Source organism: Dromiciops gliroides, chromosome 4 (assembly GCF_019393635.1).
Source record: "Dromiciops gliroides isolate mDroGli1 chromosome 4, mDroGli1.pri, whole genome shotgun sequence".
Classification (NCBI taxonomy): domain Eukaryota; kingdom Metazoa; phylum Chordata; class Mammalia; order Microbiotheria; family Microbiotheriidae; genus Dromiciops; species Dromiciops gliroides.
Genome location: NC_057864.1, coordinates 136,646,413 through 136,669,157, shown reverse-complemented (window position 1 = coordinate 136,669,157; position 22,745 = coordinate 136,646,413). Strand labels below are relative to the sequence as shown.

At 36.5% G+C, this 22,745-nt stretch overlaps 1 protein-coding gene across 1 annotated transcript in view; it reads left to right on the top strand.

The window, feature by feature from the left end:
* WDR64 (WD repeat domain 64) overlaps positions 1–21,199 on the top strand; it is a 182,175-nt gene extending 160,976 nt beyond the window's left edge. Inside the window, exons 23-28 of the mRNA XM_044003187.1 lie at positions 1,829–1,938; positions 2,504–2,692; positions 4,870–4,975; positions 5,826–5,906; positions 16,012–16,125; positions 21,119–21,199. Of these exons, the coding sequence (XP_043859122.1) occupies positions 1,829–1,938; positions 2,504–2,692; positions 4,870–4,975; positions 5,826–5,906; positions 16,012–16,125; positions 21,119–21,199 (681 nt within the window). The remainder of the gene's footprint in view (positions 1–1,828; positions 1,939–2,503; positions 2,693–4,869; positions 4,976–5,825; positions 5,907–16,011; positions 16,126–21,118) is intronic.
* Positions 21,200–22,745: the final 1,546 nt, after the last annotated feature.

Here is a 22,745-nt window from a genome sequence, read left to right as displayed (position 1 = left end):
GATCTGGCCTCTACTGGTATTAATAAAATTCTCCCTGCTCTCAATGAAAGCATCTTTTGGTTATTATGGATTCTACCTAGGAATGCTGTGATATGGAGAATGAAGTTATCTTTTCTGTGAGGATTGCAGATTATAAAGTGAGGAGGGTGATAAGGGTATGAAAAGAAAAAAAGAATACAGCTGAACCCTACATAAGGTCTCATTTCTCTCCAATAGTGCCAGTACTTCATATGTCACCAAGCATTTAAAGTCATTCCCACTCTGATTTCAACTTACCCTTGCTAAGATTATTGTGCTTTCACCTATTCTACAATCCAGCTAAACTAACCTACCTGCTGTTCTCTCTGTAAAACATTTCATTTCCCACCTCCATGCCTTTGTACAATGTTGTCAGTGCATTCCCTTCTCACCTCCAGATTTCAGAATCCTTAGTTTATTCAAGTATGCTTCCCACTAGAGGACTTTCTTATTCCCTTCATTTGCTATTGCTTTCCTACACTACATTTTACATTGTGTGTGTGTGTGTGTGTGTGTGTGTGTGTATATATATATATATAATTTATTTATATAGTACTCTACAAGGTCCTACTAATGTAGTTTACAAAGTACAGAAAGTATGTCCTAAAGTAACGACAATCTGAGGACAATTTGACTTGCACAACTTGAAGGATGTATCTCCCTATTCTTACTCCATGCCTAATCCCTATTTGAAGAACTTTGATTGAGGAAGGTCTTTCATTTTTAAGGTTTACTTCATCCTTAATGAAGCTCAGCCTCTCAAACTATTGTTCTAACTAGTATCCAAGGTTCTATTTCACCACATGGGAAAGCAGCCTAACTTCCCTGGGCTTCAATTTCTTCATTTATAAAATGAGAATATTGTTCTATATGGCTTTTAGGGTCTCCTCTAGATCTAGATCCATCATCCTTTTGGTCTTGTGAACTCACAGAGGGTAATAACAGAAAAGTAAAAGAATAGTCATTTGATCATGGAGCAATATTGTCAAGCAGTTAGGATGTAGTCAGTTTTAACAGTAGGTTGGTGAAGGGGACAACTAGGTGGCGCAGTGGATAAAGCACCAGCCCTGGATTCAAGAGGACCTGAGTTCAAATCCAGCCTCAGACACGTGACACTAGCTGTGTGACCCTGGGCAAGTCACTTAACCCTCATCGCTCTGCCCTGTCTAAACTGACAAAAGCATAGGTATGTCGTGTATCAAAGAAATTTATATTTCAGGAACAAATTCTTGAAGACAGAAAAGTCTGAGATGAAAAAAAAAAACCCTAATTGCTAATTGTGGAATTAAAGTCACCATGACAAGGAATGGAAGAAAATATTTTTGATAGGGCCTTGCCCAGCATCCCTTAAATAATACTTTGTTGGTATCTGCCTATTCTTTCTAGCTGAAAATCTGACTACATTGATGACAACTGATTTTGCTTATGACTTCCCATTATAACTTAACCTTCATTGCTCCCCCCAAAAGAGATGACTTCCTATTATAGTGCCTTAAACATAGTAAATACTTGTGAAACACTATAGCATAGTAGCAAGAGTATTGCAACACTGTTGCATCTAAAGTCAGGAGACCTAGGGTTAAATCCCAGATCAAATTCTTAGTAGCTGCATGGTGGTGGGAAACTTATTTAATCTCTTAGTGCATTAAATATAAAATTGGGCATATTAATAATTATGTTATTTGCCTCACAGAATGGTTGTGAGAAAAATACTCTTACATACCTTAAAGGCTATATAACTATGAAAAAGTGTGTGTTGAATTGCTTATCATATTTTTGTTCCAGAAGTCATTTTGTTATTCCTATTTAGAAATTTAAGCAGCTGATTGCATGGCGTGGGCATGCTTTGAAAATTGTCAATGTCATCTATGTAGAAGACAAACAAGTGGTATTAACCTCCTCTGTTGATGGGTCAATAAGGTAAGTGCACACTTGACACTTCCCTCCAAAAGGAGATTTATGGTAGGGCTCTCTCATTATTAAGTAGATCGAGGTAAAAGAAGAACTTCATGAAATTGAAGTCTTATAATTTCATGGTTCAAATGATACAGACATCCCACTACTGAAAAGTAGTATACAGGAGTCTTGAGATTATAGCATTAAGTTTAGAATTCTTTGCTAAGCCTGCAAGTGCCTTAAATGATCCTACAACATGACAAGAGTAAAAAAGTCCCCAAAAGAAACGGGGTTGCAGAGATCTGAAGAACCTAAAAGAGGCAAATAAATAAGAGAAATGGGTCTAAACCTAAGGAATACCATGGAAATATAGTTTGTACAAAAGAACAAATGATACAGGGAAGAGGTGCACATGAGCAAGCTATGGCCAGAATAGTTATTATCAGTTTTGTTGTGCGTGCTCTCTCTCTCTCTCTCTCTCTCTCTCTCTCTCTCTCTCTCTCTATATATATATATATATATATATATATATATATATATATATATATATATATATACATACACATTTTTTTCTCTATACCTCCTCTAGGGTTTGGCATGCCCGTAATGGACATTACTGTGGGTACTTTGGACAACGCAGGACATTTGAACTGAATCAGATAACTGATTTCATCTTGCCTTGTGATGTTAATGAACACCCTGTAGAAGTAAAAGAAGAAAGCAAATACACAGAAAAGAAGCAGCAATATGAATATCCTCTAATATTTGACCGTGACAAGTAAGATAATTTTTATTTAGAGGGACAGTTATGAGAGTGGGAGGCTACAAACTATATTTTAACAAAATGATGGAAATTATATTAAATCATGAAATTATTTGTGTGTGATGTGTTGTGTTTTTTTTTTTTTTTTTTTGCTGGGCAATGAGGGTTAAGTGACTTGCCCAGGGTCACACAGCTAGTAAGTGTCAAGTGTCTGAGGCCAGATTTGAACTCAGGTACTCCTGAATTCAAGGCCAGTGCTTTATCCACTGCGCCACCTAGCTGCCCCCATGTGATGTTTTAAGAATGATTTTAAAAGAATGTATATTTTGGTATTTCTTATATTTACATTTTAGTCACATACACATGCTTTAACAGTTGATAGAACTGAATTTAGGACCTGTTGGCAAGAATAATTAGATAGAAGAGAAAACTTCCTCCAAATGACTCCCCCCCCCCCCCCGTATAGCCATACTATACACTACCCCCACCCCAGGTGGTAGCCTCCCTTAGCAGTATCCTTGTATCCTTTCTCCCATCGGACTGGTATCCAGATATCTCTCTCCTTATGGGGTGATATCCCAGGAACTTCTCTCCTACCTGACTTAATTTATCTTTATTAATTCTTGTATTATCATGCTTTGTGCTATTTATTCCAGTTATTAAAATTGCTCTTTAGGGGCAGCTAAGTGGTGCAGTGGATAAAGCACCGGCCCTGGATTCTGCAGGACCTGGGTTCAAATCTGGCCTCAGACACTTGACACTTAATAGCTGTGTGACTCTGAGCAAGTCACTTAACCCTCATTGCCCCACAAAATAAATAAATACTTATACACACACATACATACATACATATATACATAAATGAATAAATAAATAAGATTGCTATTTATATAGATGGCCTTTATAATCTAGTTGCAATCTTATTCAAGTTTTTCTCTCAATATTCTCCAACCCCAGACTTCCCATTCCATATAGATCAATCTTCCCACTGTCACCTGAATAATCCATGATTATTCCCTCATTCATATCCTTGCTTTAAGAGATGTCATTCCTGTCCCTGTAATGTCTTCCTTCTTTCCTTTTACCTAGCTAAATTCTATACATCTTTCAAGATGTATCCTTTCCAGTAAGCCTTTACTAAATATTTCATAGGATCATCCTCAATTTTGAATTGGAAATGACCTTAAAAACCAGTTAGCCTAACCCCCTAATTTTATAGATGAGGGAACTGAGATCTATAGAGGTAACGTCACTCGTCCAAAGTTGCACTATTTATAAATATCAGAGTTGGAATTTAAACCCAGGTGCTATGATGCCAAATTCATTGTTGTTGTTTTTTTTCTTTTGAAAAAGTTATCTGTATTTTGTCAATTCCTTTTCCTAAAATTGAATAACCATATAAGGGACCTTTGAGGTTTTCCTTAACCTGACAGCATGCTGTATTTCATTTGTTGTTATTGCTATTACTAGCCCTGGCTGGGGGGGAGGGGGGGGAGCAGGGGGGAGTCTTTTTTCCTACGGAACAACATTCTGCCTAGAAGTTATTTCTTAAATTATATTGCCACTAAAGATGTTTAAAAGCCATATTTGTATGATCCCAATTGAATTTTTAAAGTAAGATGGCAGGCTGTAAGGAAAGAAAAGATTGCCAGACACTTCATCTTAGAAAACTTGCCATGAGTCAGATGAAAGTAAACCAAGGGTCAGCAGCAACAGCCCATGGGCCAGTGGTTTTCCCAAATCTGCCAGGCATTATATTCCACCATATGTTAATATATATAAATTGGTTATAGAAACCACATTGTTTTCTTTGGGCAGTGGCACTGGTAATCATAGGAACCACTACTTAAATGTGGTACAGTGGGCATGTTCTGGACTTAAAAAGGAGAAACTTTGTGGTTTTACTTGTAGTGGGGAAAGGGAAAACACTTAAGAGATTCTTATTTCAGGAAGGAGAGGGACTAAATGATAACAAAAGTTCTTTCCAACTTTAAGATTCAATGATTTTATGAAGTTGAGTAGAATATGGGGTGGGGTCATCAGTAGTTTTCTAAAGACTTGGTTGAGGCTGAGTTAGGGAACTTGAGAAGCAAGAAGGGGGGGGCTATCAGGATTGAGACTTTATTGCTGAGATGTACTTTAGTATAATTAACTGCTAATACTTATGTTTATCTTTGTATCTTCTTATGCAGATGGAGGAAAATGAGTTCATTCTCCTTATTATTCAGACGACCAACTCCCAAACCCTTTGATGTTAATCAAGAATTTAAGTTTTTCAAAACCCTTTCTTCTCCAAAGGTAATTTTCCTCTTTTCTATGCCTTCATTTTTGCTTTCCTAGATGTATACACATGTTAAGAAGAAAAGCAAGACCCAGAAGACTTTTTTTTTCTCAGTCACAAACTCAGGCTTTTTGTGTGTGAAAGTGGTAGAAAGAAAGGTGTATGTTATTCATCCAATTTCAGCTTTTAACATCTCCTAGAACTTCAAGCAGCTTTAGGCATTTGGCCAAGAGTTGACACAAACTTCATTAGCTATTTTTATGTGTAGCACAACCAATGAATTTTCACCACTCTTAGTACCACTTATATTTTCTCGTTAAAAGAGCAGAGAAAAAATTCCTATAATTGAGATTAAATGATTCAGTCAGTCTTAGAGAGAATAGAGGCTTGCTGAGCCCTCTAGCCCTAATAGGGCAAAATTTGAAAGAGCACTAGCTCTGGATTCAAAGGATCTGGGCACAAATCCCATTTCTGATACTTACGGTCTTAGGCAAATCACTTCTTTGGGCCTCAGTTTCCTCATCTGTACAATGAAGATTTGGGACTAGATGGACTCTCGGGTCCCTTTCTGCTCTAGATTTGGATTCCATGACTTCTTCAATATGGCAATCAGAGCAGAAGAGTTTAGTTTTTAAAGTTAAGGCCAAATCTAGGTCATTTGGACCTCATTACCATTCATCAGGGGCCATCTTCCCTCTCTGGATTTTTGCTACTTGTGTAATTAATTTCCTTATTAATCCCATTTATACTTGCTCAGCACTATTCCATATGGGGGCTTACCATTAAAGTCATCACCACTGAGAACTTCAACTAAATGTGAGCATTCCATGGAACACATACATGTTCAATTACTCTTTTCTTTTACAGATTAGAAGAAATTTTTTGGAAAGTTCCAAGACAGGAAACAGAGATGCTGGGGTTATATTTGGTTCTCTACCCATATACAGGGTAAATTCAAGCTACTTTTCTTTGTTAACATAGTAGAGTTAAATTCTCCCATAATTTTAAAGTGGAACACCTCAAATAATCAATCAATCAATATATATATATATATATATATATATATATATATATATATATATATATATATATATATATATATATATATATATATATATATATATATTTTGAAAATCTACTCCATGCCCACTCAGCTGGGTGCTATTGATAATACAAAATAAATGCAAAATATTTCAGTCCTCAGTGAGCTTACAGTTTCTTTAGGAAAGTAAAAGTAATTCATATGAAATGTTTCAAAACAATTGAATACTGCACTGTTGTTCTCTTTACTGATTTTTCCCTTTTGCCTACAAACATTTTCAAGTCCTTTATCCTAAAAAAAATTCCCTAAACTATTTTCTTTTCAAGCTTCCTCTCTCTTTAGTAATATTTTATTTTTTAACTTACATATAAAGACAATTTTTAAAATTCATTTAAAAAATCTTTAGTTCCAAATTCTCTTCCTCCCTCTCTTCCATTTCCCCTCCCTAAGATGGCAAGCTATTTGATATAGGTTATACATGTGTCATGTAAAACATATTTTTATATTAGTCATGTTATAAAAGACAGACCAAAAAACCCCACAAAAAATTAAAAATAATATTCTTCAGTCTCATTCAGAATCCATCAGTACTTTCTCTAGAGATTGATAGCATTTTTCATCATGAGTCCTTTGGAATTATCTTGGATCATTGTAATACTGAGAATTACTAAGTCATTTACAGGTGATGGTCATACAATATTGCTCTTACTGTGAACACTCTTCTCCTGGTTCTCACTTCATTTTGCATCAGTTTATGTAAATCTTTCCAGCTATTTCTGAAATCATCTTATTGTACAATAGTATTCCATTATATTGATATGTCCCAACTTTGTTCAGCTATTCCCCAACTGATGGGTATCTGCTCAATTTCCAATTATTTGCCACCCCAAAAAGAGCTGCTATAAATATTTTTGCACAAATAGGTCCTTTCCTCCCTTTTAAAAAAATCTCTTTGGAAAACAGACGTAGTAATGGTATTGCTGGTTCAAACCACATGCACAGTTTTATAGCTTTTGGGGCAAAATTCCAAATGGCTCTCCAGAATAATAGGACAAAAATAGTTCACAACTCCACCAACACCGCATTAGTGTCCCAATTTTCCCACATCCCTCCAACATTTGTCATTTTTCTTTAATGTCATATCAGCCCGTCTGATAGGTATGAGCCTCAGAATTGTTTTAATTTGCATTTCTCTAATCAGCTGAGATTTAGAGCATTTCTTCATATGACTATCAATAGCTTTGATTTTTCATCTAAAATCTGCTTTTTCATACCCTTTGATCACTTATCTATTGGTGAGTTCCTTGTATTCTTATGAATTTGACTTAGTTCCCTATATATTTGAGAGATCAGGCCTTTATCAGTGATATTTGCTATAAAAATTGTTCCCCAGCTTTGTTTTCCTTTTAATCTTGGTTGCACTGATTTTGCTTATGCAAAACCTTTTTAATTTAATATAATCAGAATTATCAATTTTACATCTTGTAATGCTTTCTATCTCATTTGGTTATAATTTCTTCCTTTCTCCATAGATGTGAGAGGTAAACCATTCCTTGTTCTCCTAATTTATTTATAGTATCACCCTTTATGTCTAAATATTAAAGCCATTTTGCCCTTATCTTGGTATACAGTGTAAGATGTTGGTCTACACCTAATTTCTGGCATACTGTTTTCCAGTTTTCCCAGCAGTTTTTGTCAAATAGTGAATTCTTGTTCCAAAAGTTTGGGTCTTTGCTTATCAAACAAAAGATTACTATGGCCATTTACTACTGGTTCTTGTGTGCCTAATCTATTCCCCTGATCCATCACTCTATATCTTAGTTAGTACCAATTTTTTTGATGATTACTATTTTATAATACTGTTTGAGATCCAGTATGACTAGACTACCTTCCTTCACATTTTTTCATTAATTCCCTTGATATTTTTTTAAATTCCCTTGATATTCTTGCCCTTTTTTCTTCCAAATGAATTTCTTACTATTTTTCTAGGCTTATAAAATAATTTTTGGTAATTTGATTGGTATGGCACTGAATAATAAATCAATTTAGGTAGAATTGTTATTTTATGATATTGGTTTGGCCTACCTATAAGGAATTGATATTTTTCCAATTGTTTAGATCTAACTTTATTTGTATAAAAATTATTTTGTAATTGTGTCCATATAGTTCCTATAGTTTGTTTTGGAAGGTGGACTCCCTAAACATTTTATGTTATCTACAGTTGTTTTAAATGGAATTTCTCTAGCTTTTATAACTGGGCTTTGTTGTTAATATATGGAAATGCTGATGATTTATATGAGTTTATTTTACATCCTGCAACTTTGCTAAAGTTGTTAACTATCTCAACTAATGTTTTTGTTGATTCTCTGGGATTCTCAAAATATACCATCATATCATCTGCAAAAAGTGATGTGTTGGGGGGCAGCTAGGTGGTGTAGTGGACAAAGCACCAACCCTGGATTCAGGAGGACCTGAGTTCAAATTTGGCCTCAGACACTTGACATTTACTAGCTGTGTGGCCCTGGGCGAGTCATTTAACCCTCATTGCCCTACAAAATGTGTGTGTGTGTGTGTGTGTGTGTGTGTGTGTGTGTGTATACTCTTTGCTTATTCTAGTTCCTTCTGGGTTTTTTTTCCTTCTCTTATTACTATAGCTAACATTTCTAGTACAATATTGAATAGTAGTGGTGATAATGGGCAGCTTTGCTTCATTTCTGATCTTAAAGGAGACTTCTAACCCCATTACAAATAATGCTTGCTGGTGCTTTTAGATCGATACTTCTGATCATTTTGAGGAAGGCTCCATTGATTCCTATGCTCTCTAGCATTCAGGTTTCTTTTCTCAAAAGAATAGTTTACATGTGCTGTTCAATTCTTCTCCATCTATTTACTCCTCACTCCACCCCATAATCTAGTATTTCAAATGAAATTGTTTTCTCAAAGTCAAAATGACCTTGTTACCAACATATCCAATGTCCCCATGTTCAATGAACATCTCTCAGTTCTTATAGTTCTTGAAATCTAGGTAGTGGGGGCAGCTAGGTGGCGCAGTGGATAAAGCATCGGCCCTGGATTCAAGAGGACCTGAGTTTAAATCTGACCTCAGACACTTGACACTTACTAGCTGTGTGACCCTAGGCAAGTCATTTAACCCTCATTACCCTGCAAAAAAAGAAAGAAAGAAAGAAATCTAGGTAGCATTTGACATTGTTAATCATTTTCTCATTATGCATACTCTCTCTCCTTACCACAACATTGTACTCTCCTCTTTCTCTTACTTTTTGGTCTGGACTTTCTTCACTATCTTTCAATAGTCTCTTTTCATCTTCTGCCCCCTAAATGTTGCTATCACTAAGAGATTTGTTCTCACATCACTTCTCCTTCTCTTCATTCTCTCCTCTTGTGATCTCCATGCTAAAGACTTCCAAATCTAAATTTCCTGTTCCCACCTTTCCCACAACTTTAGACCTATATTTCTAGCTATCTCCAGATACATCTACTGAGGCTCTATTTACATCACATATTTAACATGTCGTTAATCAAAATCATTATGTTTATTCCCAAAACTGACCTTTTTCTTAATTTCATTATTTCTGTTAATGACACTACCAACCTCTCACACTTATCTTGTGATTAACCTTTATCCTTTCCTTATTATTGCCTTTCATATCCAATCAGACATAAAATCCTCTCTCTCTAATCCTATTCCCTCCTTTAAACTTTCTGCACCAGCTGGGTTGTTGCCACAGATGTAGAATACTTCATATATAGATCTGTGTGTGTGTGTGTGTATGCGTGCATATATATACACACACATACACATATACATATATATACACACACATATATATACACATACACACACACACACACATATATATATATATATATATACACACATGTAATCAGTGGATAGCTACCAAGAAACAAAACAATTGGGTAATTGTAGATCATCTGCATATCGATCATTGTAAGTTCTCTTGAATCCTGTTCCTGATTGTCAGTGATTTCCCTTTTTTAGAACCTAGCTTAAATTTTCCTGAGGATAATTTTTCAATTTCCCTTGTCAGCAGTATTGCTCCAGATTCTCTCTCTCTCTCTCTCTCTCTCTCTCTCTCTCTCTCTCTCTCTCTCCCCTCTCCCCGCAGCATAGATGCCCATAGTAACAACCCAAATCTGAATTTGACTTAGTCCCAAAATTCCCATTAATTTCACCTCTAAGGCTTTCAGTTGTATCTGCGCCACTACCCCAGTCCAGCCAGCACACTACACCTTGTTGGCTCTCCCATGTACTAGACTACTTGAAATGAACAGCTTGATGATCCCAGCTGAGGCACTACAGGCAGAAACAGTAGCCCTACAATACTGAGGCATATCTCAACAGCTGAGAATAACAGTTTGTAGGACCTAGGGGAAATACTAACAGACAAAATGTATTATTTCAGGAAGTGATTATTAAAGGAGAAATAGTGCAGCAGGTATTAGAAGAAGACTGAATGGGAGATATTTGTTTACTAGATCTTAAGAAAAATTTTCTCTGACTGGAAATAAGTGCATTAAGTTGGAGAATAACTGTAAAGACACATTGTCTATGAAAGGTAATTAACAAGCACATATAGAGTGGCTAAATGGAGGGAAAGGAGTTGGCATACAGATGGCAGACTATCTCTTAGTAGTTACTATGTGATATGTAAGCTTTTTTTGTTTTGTTTTGTTTTGTTTATTTGCAGGACTATGGGGGTTAAGTGACTTGCCCAGGGTCACACAGCTAGTAAGTGTCAAGTATCTGAGGTCAGATTTGAACTCAGGTACTCCTGAATCCAGGGCCAGTGCTTTATCCACTGCACCACCTAGCTGCCCCCAATATGTAAGCTTTTAATTCAGGATTCTTTGAAAGATATAACAGTAGAAAAAACCCTATTCAATAACCTTCCAATAATAAACACCAGGCAAGGAAAAAAGAAAGAAATGTATGATTTCCTCTAGCTGTGTGACCCTGGGCAAGTCACTTAATCCCCACTGCCGAGAGAGAGAGAGAGAGAGAGAGAGAGAGAGAGAGAGAGAGAGAGAGAGAGAGAGAGAGAAAGAAATGTATGATTTCCAGATCAGAGGAGTAATTCCTGTGGATTATGAGATCCCCAAATGCTTCTGTTTGGAGTGCGCTGAATGCATCAAGCCATAATCAGTTAGACAGTCAGCAGATGTATATTTTTATTTATTTATTGTTACATTTGAGTTCCAAGCTGTTTCCTTCCCTCCCTTCCAATCCTGTACTAGAGAAGTTCAACATTTGAGACAGATGAATATGTGAAACTATACAATACAGAGTTCCATATATCAGTTCTTTCTCTGGTGGGAGATAGACTTGAATATTCATATAACTTTGAATAGCTTAGTCAATCACATTTTCCCTTTGAAAAATATTGCTGCTAGTGTATATATTTGTTCTTGTGGGTCTGCTCATTTCATTCTTCATTATTTCATGCAACCCTTTCCATATTTTTCTAAAATAAACCTTCTCATCATTTCTTATACCACCATAGTATTCCATCACAATATTATACCACAACTTGTTTAGTCATTCCCCTACTGATGGGCATCCCCTCAATTTCCAGTTTTTTGCCACCACAAGGAGAGCTGCTATAAATATTTTAGAACATATAAGTTCTTTTTCTTTTTTTCCCTGATCACCCTGGAAAACATACCTAAAAGTGCTATTGCTCAGACAAAGGATATACAGTGTTATAACTTTTTTGGCATAATTCCAGGTTGTTCTCCAAAATAGTTAGATCAGTTCAGTTTCACCAAGCAGTGTACTGGTTTTCCAATTTTTCCACATCCCCTCCAGTGTTTGTCATTTTCCTCTCCTATCATTTTAGTCAATCTGATAGGTATGAGATGATATCTCAAAGTTATTTTAATTTGTATTTCTCTAGTCAATAATGATATAGAACATTTTTTCACAATGCTATCTATGTTTGATTTCTTTATCCAAAACTTGCCTGTACTTATCCCTTGGTTACTTATTGATTGGAAAAAGATTCACATTCTTATAAATTTGACAAAGTTCTCTATATATTTGAGATATGAGGTATCCTTTGTCCAAGCAACAATCTATAAATTTTCTCGTCGATTTTCTGCTTTCCTCCTAATCTTGGCTAAATTAATTTTACTTGTACAAAATCTTTTTAATGTAATCAAAATGATCCATTTTAAACTTTGCAACGTTGTCTCTTTTCTATTCATAAATTCTTTTCCTACCCATATGTCTGATAGGTAATATGTCGCATGTTCTAATTTACTTATGATATTTCTCTTTTTGTCTAGGTCATGTATCCATTTTGACCCTATCTTGGTAAATGGTGTAAGATCTATACCAAGTTTCTGTCAGACTGTTTTCTAGTTTTCTCAACAATATTTTTATGAAACTGAATTCTTATCCCAAAAGTTTATATATTTACATTTATCAAACATAAGGTTACTATAATCATTAACTACTGTCTACTGTATATGTACTCTATTCCATTTATCCACCTTTTTTTATCCTATGTGAATCTTTCATTTTTAAATGTGTTTCTTTCTGATTTTGTATTCATTCTGCTGTTTCTGTCTTATGGTTGAGTTCATCCCATTCACATTCAAAGATATTATTACTAGTCATTTATTTCCCTCTGTCTTATTTTCCCTTACTGTTTAGCCTTTTCTCCTCTCACTCTCGCTCTCCCTCTCCCTCCCTCCCTCCCTCTCTCCCTGCTCTTCAGAAGTCTAATTTACTTCTGACCACTCCCTTCCACATAGCCTTCTAAGAGTCCCTCACATATACTATCCCCTTGCCTGTACTCCTATTTTTCTATAAATTAAGAAGCCTTTTATACCCTACTAAATATATGTTATTCCCTCTTTAACCCAGTTCCAATGAGAATAAGGTTCCTGAACTACCCACCCTCCACTATAACAGTTCTTCCATTCATGCCACTTTTATATGAGATTATTTGCTTCATTTTACCTCTCTCTACCCAGTTTTATTCTTTTAGGATCATCCCCATCATAATCAGTTCAACCTGGTCTTCTATCTATGTATATATTCTTTTGAACTACCCTAGTAATGATATAATTCTTAAGCTACAAATATCATTTTCCCATAAACAACCAATACAGTATTTTAATGATTTTCTCAGTTCTAAGTAAGTCACTAAGATGCAGTTAAAAAGATATGGCCTTGGATTCAGTAAGACCTGGTTTCAAGTCTCATATCTGATACATTCTGATATATTCTGACTGTGCAACCCTAGGCAAATCATTGAACTTCTTAGTGTCCCAGGCAACATTTAAGACTATAAATTACAGAGAAGGTATCAACCTGTATTGGTAGAGAAAGTTCTTTTACTGCTACAAGAAAATCACTGCTTTAGTAAAGGCCTTGCCAGTCCATCAAATCCATGACCATGCCATCAATTTCATAATCACATGCCTATTAACAAAAGAGAGCTTATACTTGCCAAATAGATGAAAATCAAAGGCTCTCCATGAATTATTAACCTTTCTGAAGAATTTGTCTAGCCATCCATGCCACCACTGGAGATGGCCATGCTCTGAAAAAAAATAATGTGTGCCTTGGCTACAGGACTCTTCCAGTAATCAATATTTATTCCTGGACAATCATGTTTCATCCTTGTCCAGGCTTTACCAGTTTGACCAATTTATTCAGAGGATTAAAAGATAGGTGGATGATATGGATGGATATTGGGTAAAAATAGTCCATTGGCCATAGTGTCCTAAACAGTATCAGTCAATGGCTCATGACAATTCTTTACCAGGTTCCAATGTAGTTTGATACTTCACTTTTTAAAAAAAATTTTTGTGAGGCAATTGGGGTTAAGTAACTTGCCTAGGGTCATACAGCTAGTGCCAAGTGTCTGAGGCTGGATTTGAATTCAGGTCCTCCTGACTCCAGAGCTGGTAAAATACTTACACTTCTGACACCGTGGCTATAGTTGCCTGGCAAGGCAATACTTCCTGTACCTCCCTGTTCTGAAGCATGGTACTTGATTCCATGGCTTTGTGTGGATGAATGTCCTAACCAGGAATAGACATCAAATGAGAATCTGCCTCAGCAAAAACTCTTACAATCATTGGTATAGCTAAGGTTCCTACCAATCTGTAATACCCTTTTATCCGTTTCACACACGCACATAAAAATGTTCCCAAAGTAGAGGACAATGAAATGGGCCTAGCAGAAAAAATTGCTCATAACAGAAAAACTCTAACGTTTGGATCCATGATCTTAAAGCAGCCCAATACCCAATCTTGAACATCTGTCAGTCTTTTCCATCAATCTGGAATGCCTTTAGTTAACTTAAGAATTCAACAAGTATCAAATTTCATACTTTGTCATTTTATTCAGTCAAGTTAACTTCCAGATTTGCTATGTTTCCAGGAGCCTTAATTTCAAATATTTGATCCTGTCACACAAGTCTAAGCTTGGAGTCTCAGAGTGGGGACTACTGCCTCCTCCCTACCTACTACCCCACCTCTCTCTCCCCGTCCCCCCAAGACCTAAGAATATTGCAGCCACCCTGTCCTCCTCAGAGATTATATACTTCATTCATCTTGCTATCTGGACAACTGCTGCCCTTCTCCCTATCAGAAAAAGTAGAGGTCCTGATCAATAACTTCACTGGGTAGGTCTGAGATAGGTAACCCCCCCCCCCCAGATTATACAAGGAGTTCATAGTGGATCTAAGTAATATTTTTCAATGATCCCCAGAAGGAGGCTACTAACTGGTAGATTTACTACCATTTAAAAATGGTTCATAGAAGGGGCAGCTAGGTGGCGAGGGGCAGCTAGGTGGCGCAGTGGATAGAGCACCAGCCCTGGAGTCAGGAGTACCTGAGTTCAAATCCGACCTCAGACACTTAACACTTACTAGCTGTGTGACCTTGGGCAAGTCACTTAACCCCAATTGCCTCACTTAAAAAAAATGGTTCATAGAAAAAAAGGTAGAAGAAAATCATATCTCTTTAAGAAACCTCTTATACACACAAGGCAAAAAAGACACAATGTAGGAAGCACTAACACAAGAAGCTAAAGGCACTTAACACTATGGAGAAAGTCTAGACCTGTAACTACAATATATTTTCCTTGGTTATGTGGCATGACAATTCCTAATTAGTGGCATTTCCTCCACAACTTACTAGGCTTTTACCCATGGGGTGGCATTTTTCCCTCATAAAATCACCACCACCACCACCATCATCATCATCATCATCATCACTGAAGGTATTATAGCTCATGATAAATGGGTCAGTGATCAAGTCATCGATTCTAGATAAGTAGTCTTAGCATCTTCCCAAAACCCCATCAGTCAACACACATTTATTTATTTTTGTTTGTTTGTTTGTTTGTTTGTTTTTTGTTTTAAGTGACTTGCCCAGGGTCACACAGCTAGTAAGTGTCAAGTGTCTGAGGCCGGATTTGAACTCAGGTACTCCTGACTCCAGGGCCGGCACTCTATCCACTGTGCCACTTAGCTGCCCCCAACACACATTTATTAAATGTCTACTACAAGCAAAATACTGTGCTAGACACTAGGTAGAAGTGGAGGGAGGGGAATATTACACTTAAATAAAACATAAATTCTAGTAGGGTAATAAGGCAGCCATCCATAAAAAATCATAATAGAGGACAAATAATTCTAAGTTGTATAAGTAGAACAATAGTGCAAATGGCCACTAGTAAATGTCTAAGACCTGGGGACTTGTATGATCAACTATGAGAGAAGATCCCACAAAAAGCAATGGAATTTCACTTTAGTCTCAATACAAAAAAAAAAATGCAAAAGGATAATACAGTTACATAATCCAGTGGCAAGAGGCAAGATCAGTATATCATGGGAGATGCTGAAGTGGGTAGCATGGGGAGTAGAAGGAAAAAAAGTTTTAAACCAAGGAAGAGTCATAAGCACTAGTCAGGAAGTTTAGTATCAAATCAACTATTCATTTTTTCCCCAGGTTCCAAGCCCCACAAGTCTGAGATTCCTTCCCCTCATTGGTGCAGATGCACATAAGGAGTCTTCAGAAAATTTCCAAGGAAAAAAGAAGGGAGGTCGTGTTCAGCATTCACAAGTAAGTACTAGGAATTCTTTGATGTGTTTCTATTAATTTCTTTTTCAGGATTAAGTGACTTGCCCAGGGTCACACAGGTAGTAAGTATCAAGTGTCTGAGCTAGATTTGAACTCAGGTCCTCCTGAATCCAGGGCCAGCACTTTATCCATTGTGCCACCTAGCTACCCCCATTTCTGTTCATTTTTAATGAATTTTTAAAAATCCAATTTTATTTTATTTTCAGTTTCAAATTCTCTCACTTCCACTTCTACCTCCTCCAATTATTAAGGAAACAAGAAAAAGAAAACAAAATGTGTTACATATATGTATATACAGATATAGTTAAGCAAAACAAATTCCACATTAGCCATAGGTGGTATGTGTGAGTGAGTGTGTGTATGTGTGTCTTGCAATTTGAGAGTTTATCACCTCTCTGTCCATAAGTTAAGAACAAGTCTCATTATGAATCATTTGGAAGTATGGTTGCTTGCACTGGATTCATAAGAATTCCTATGTCTTTCAAGGTTGTTTTTCTTTCACAGAATTGCTGTTGTTATATAAATTGTTCTCCTGGTTCTGCTCATTTCACTTTCCATCAGTTCAGACAAGTCTTCCCAGGTTTTTCTAAAACCATCTCCTTCATAATTTCTTACAGCACAAAAGTATTTCATCAATACATATGCCATAACTTGTTTAGCTATTTCCCAATTAATGAGCACTCCTTCATTTTCCAATTCTTTGCCACCACAAAATGAACTATCACAAATATTTTTGTATATATGGGTCCTCTTCCTCTTTCTCTAATATCTTTGAGGTAAAGATCCATTAGTGATATTACTGGGTCAAAAGGTATGCATACTTCGGGGCAGCTAGGTGGCACAATAGATAAAGCACCGGCCCTGGATTCAGGAGTACCTGAGTTCAAATCCGGCCTCAGACACTTGACACATACTAGCTGTGTGACCCTGGGCAAGTCACTTAACCCTCATTGCCCCACAAAAAAAAAAAAAAAACAAACAAAAAAAAAAGGTATGCACACTGGGGGGCAGCTAGGTAGCACAGTGGATTAAGCACCAGCCCTGGATTCAGGAAAACCTGAGTTCAAATCCGGCCTCAGACACTTGACACATACTAGCTGTGTGACCCTGGGCAAGTCACTTAACCCTCATTGCCCCACAAAAAAAAAAACAAACAAACAAAAAAAAAAGGTATGCACACTGGGGGGCAGCTAGGTAGCACAGTGGATTAAGCACCAGCCCTGGATTCAGGAAAACCTGAGTTCAAATCCAGCCTCAGACACTTAACACTTACTAGCTGTGTGACCCTGGGCAAATAACTTAACCCTCATTGCCCCACAAAAAAAAAAAAAGTATGCACAGTTTAATAGATTTGGGGGCACAGTTCCAAATTGCTTTTCAGAATGTCCTATTGCTTATTTTGATTTGCAGTCCTTTCCTCTTTCTCCTATTTACCCAGAACATATTGTATCTGAAATATTCTATCCCATCTGTTTATATTCTAAACTTTTATAATGAATGTGTGCTTAAGACAATGAGATAGAGATTGGAAGCCAGGTAGGCAGAGATAAAATGAAGACAAAGAGTTATCTTATTAAAATAATAAAGCTGTGTCTACTATGGCTTTCTACTTCACAGTTCACTTACTTGTTTAGAAAACCAGGCAACCCAAGATGATCTCTCTGAGAGATTTTATAAATTCTACTTAGAAGTTTTTATTTTCATTGTTGTCCTGGTTACATGCCCCAGGGTATTTACTGCAGCATTATATCTACATATGGGTCAATAATTTCAGCAAATGTACAAAGTTGGATAGAGTTTTTACTTATAGTATAATGTAATGGAAAAAAAAAAAACATCACTTGGATTCAGCTTTCCTCAGCTGAGATGTTGGATCTGTTACTTATAACTTATGTGACCCATGGCAAATGACTACATCTCCCTAAGACTGGGTTTCCTTAATTGAAGAATCCAGGGGAGAAGTGATTGTAGTAAATAATCACCATACTTCCTCTTAGCTCTTAAGTCCTCTGATCCTTCCACTAGAACCCACTATTAATCACTTTGTAGGGGTTTGAGCAAATTTGATGCCTTCTACCTTGTAGAGTTTAAGACAGTCTCCTAGATCAAAATTTACTAGGGAGAGAAGACATAAATCAGCAGTGATTTTTGTAGTCCTCCTTTCCATGACTTCAAATTGAAAACACAAAAAGTATAAGATTGGGGGGGGGGGCAGAGGATGATTTAATTGAATTGTGACCTTGGGCAAATCACTTAGCCTCTTAAAATCTTAACTGCCTTATGTGTATATGTATATATATATATATATATATATATATATATATATGTGTGTGTGTGTGTGTGTGTGTGTGTGTGTGAATGCCCCATTGAGTCAAAAACATCTTATAAAGAAAATGATAATTTTTGGTTCATGGAATTAATGAGAACAAGGGTAATTCAGATAAGCCATCACCTCTGCCAATAATTTGGCTGGAGGAAAGACCATCTGATGGTGGAAGGGAGCCCAATGAATTTAATATGGTCTACTCTTGATTATCTGAGTCAATGATGCAAAGTATTAGATGATCTAGATGTAGTAAGAATCTTCTAGCCAGTATACTAGCATTCTGATAAAGCTTCATTCATCTCCCTCTGCACAAAAATTACTTCTACTTAGAATGCATTATATGAGTGATTTGGGGCATTAGATCTGACTTGCTACTTGTGATTTGATTAGGCATATATTAAAAATAATTTACATTCTCTGAGTTAAACATTGACGACAAGGAAGAAATCTGGAACTTTGTTAGATGTCAAGGGGAAACAAATCCGAGATCCAAAATTAACCACACAAAATTGTCAATATGACAGACACACATCCAAGCAGTACCACTAATTAGCTATATAACTCTGGGAAAAACATGTCCCTTCTCTGGGTCTCAGTTTTTCCTCTTTAAAATGAAGGGATTAGGGGGCAGGTAGGTGGTGCAGTGGATAGAGCACCAGCCCTGGAGTCAGGGTTACCTGAGTTCAAATCCAGCCTCAGACACTTAATACTTACTAGCTGTGTGACTGGGCAAGTCACTTAACCCCAATTGCCTCACTAAAAAAAAAAAAAAAATTAAGGGATTAGACTAGGTTATCTCCAAGGTCCATTGTATCTCTAATATTCTATGGTTCTACAAATCAACTTCAAAGTTGACTCTTACAGCCATTTTCTTGGAGTGTGTGCAGCAAAGCAAAATATGTGTCCAGAGTCAAAGGAAACAGTATGTCATTTGATTTTCTGGAAATAAATGTTTTCCTTTTAGTTCATAATTCTGCTAGGTCACCCTGCAGACAAGGAAAAAAAAAACACTCTAGGACTGTCCCCATACACTAGGAAGAACAGACAATATGAAACGAATACAATTTCTTCTGGAGGATAAAAAATATACAGGAAGAAGGAATGCATTGAGAAACTATTTGGTATAGGGAAAGAAAACTGAATTTGGAGTCATTTTTGCCACTTACATATCTGCTGTGTAATTTCTTGGGTGGCACAACTTCAAAATTTGTGTCTTCAAAATTTGAAGCTCTGGGCTTCATCTATAAAATGAGGAGTTTGGACTACATCATCTCTATGGTTCTTTCCAGTTCTTAATGCGTGAACTTTTTTTTTTTTGACTACTGAAAATTAGCTCTTTAGATGCCAATCAGATCTATAACCTCAAATCATAAATGTTAAATGTAAGGAATAGAATCAACAAAAATATATTGATCTATTCTGTCCAAGGCACTTGATGATTTGAGGGTATAATTCTTTTTTTTTTTTTTGGTAAGGCAGTGGGGGTTAAGTGACTTGCCCAGGGTCACACAGCTAGTATAATTCTTACTATGCCAATAACTTTCCTTTCTGTATGGCTGCTCTTGCTTAAACATTCAGAATATAATTTAAAGTTGTTCAAGGGCTGTGATTATTTAACATTTCAAAAGACAGTGATATGAGGTGATCCATGCTGAAGCAACAGTCCAAGTAACCAAGGGGCTATGATCAAATGAGTTTATTAATACTTCCTAATCCGTTCCCTTCTTCATCACTCCTCTCTGTCTCTTTTTTTTTTTTTTTGCGAGGCAATGAGGGTTAAGTGACTTGCCCAGGGTCACACAGCTAGTAAGTGTCAAGTGTCTGAGGCCGGATTTGAACTCAGGTACTCCTGAATCCAGGGCCAGTGCTTTATCCACTTCGCCACCTAGCCGCCCCTTGTCTCTTTATCTTTGTGTCTGTCTTGTCGTTCTCTCTCTCTCTTCCTGTTTCTTCACTACATCCTTCTTTTTCTCTTCCTGCTCGCCCATTTCCTTTCCCCAATTCAAATTTGGAATCAAGATATTATACACATACATATATATATATGTATATGTAGACATATATACACACATACATATATAGGCATGCATACATATAATATGTCAATTCCATATTAAATTCAGTTAAAGCAGAGTAGGGGAAAGGAAAATGAGGGAGTGCCCATCAGTTGAGAAATGAGTCTACTACATTATACTATAAGTAAAAAGTTAATTTTGCATATCTGCTAACAATATTGATCTATCTATATACATATATATGTATACACACATATACATCAGTTATGTTGTTAATATGGGGGGGTTGAATCTCTGTTCTTAATTTTTAAGTCAGGCAAATTTAACTTTTTTATTATATTTTTTTCTCTTAAAAAAGAAAACACCCAAAGCCAAATAAGTTACTTTTTTTTACTTGTGATGTGGTTGATTTCCTTCTTCTGTCAGTCAATAAATCTTAATAGAAAAAACATATTCATCTATACTTTAGAAAATGCTTTTACTAGGAGAACATGAAAGGGTAGAGGGAGGTCTATTTCCTTCCAGAAGAGATTGCAATTTCTGAAAACATCAATGTTCAAAAAATGACCTCCAACATTCCCAATGTTTACCTTTGCAATTTTAGATACTAACCAACATATGCTTTATTTCACAGTCTCGAAGGAGAAGTTTGAGAAGAAGTTTAGCCCCAGGGGTTAATCTGACTTCTGCCTTCTTCCCAGTCATTCAGAAGTAGGAGAAGAAAAAGCAGAAGTTTGTGCTACCCAGTCTTTAAATAAAACCTTGAGACCTGGTCAGCACCTTAGCGAACAGTTTTTATTTCAACATGGTAAGTGAATCGTCTTTTGGTTGTCTTCACCTGTCCTTTAAACTGATAAAGAAAATTCTCAAGGGACATTTAGTGTTCTGAGTTCAGAATGTCAAGCAAACATGTCAGTCACCTCAATACCTTACACACATTGAAGCCTATTTAAATAACCTGATTTGTTTGCAGTGACCTAAAAACAAACTTATACAAAAGGACATCAATGAACAGGCAAAATTCACTATAAGGGGGGATATCTAGTTTTACAAGTTTAGTTTATAAATTTGCAAAATTTAGCTTTATAAATGAGGGGAAAATAATGAATATGTACTTTTAACTATGTAAATTTAAAAGATGAACTACTATATACAAATAACTGTAACAACTTAACAGCCTTAATGTCTACAAAGTGCTTTCACTTTTTAAAAAATCTCCATTACTCTACACAGTACCCAGTACACTGGAGATAATTAATAGCTATAAGTGCATATTGGGGTAGGGGGTAGGGATTGACCTCTTCCATACCCAATGCCAATGCAGATTGACCCCTCCTCTTCAAGGTCTTAGAGAGTTGCATGGGGCATTGAAAGATCAAGTAACTTTCTCTCATTCACACAGCCAATGTGCATCAGAGGAAAGGTCTGAATCAAGGACTTTCTAACTCCCAGGCAATCTTACTATTTATTTATTTATTTTTCGGGGTAGCGAGGGTTAAGTGGCTTTCCCAGGGTCACACAGCTACTGTCAAGTGTCTGAGGCTGGATTTGAACTCAGGTCCTCCTGAATCCAAGGCCAGTGCTTTATCCACTGCGCCACCAGCTGCCCCCCAATCTTACTATTTATGATGCCAAATTGCATCTCAAATACATGATAAATTTAAAATTAAATTTTAAAATACTACTAACATTCAGCTTCAATCATATCCCAACCCTCCCCCCCACACACACACACACCTTCAAAAACAACTAAACTCCAAACTCTTTAGTCTGATATTTTAAGGCCCACCACAATCTGGTTCCACTCTACCTTTCAAATCACATCCCCCTTCACCTACTTCATGCTATTGCCAAGTTGTATTGTTTTGCAGATTTGTTTTACCCTTTCCCATTTCTCTCTCTTTGTTCCTACCACCCCCTATCACTGAAATGCAAGTCCTTCCACCCATTCCCATCTACAGAAAACCCTACCCATTCTCTAAGACTTAAGTCAAATGCTATGTCCTCCATAAAACTTTCATGGATCTGCCAGCCTGAAAATAGGAAAAAACAGGGCCTAGAATTAGTTTTGAGGCTTTTTTAAAAAAAAGAAGAACCTTCAAGATCATCTAATCCGATGTTCTCATTTTATAAATCAGGAAATCAGTTTATCAGCAAACATTAAAAGATGACAATAAATTAACAAGCATTTCTTTAGCACCAGCTATGTGTCAGGTACTAAGTGACTATCTCTCCTCAGATCTCTCATAGTACTTTGTATA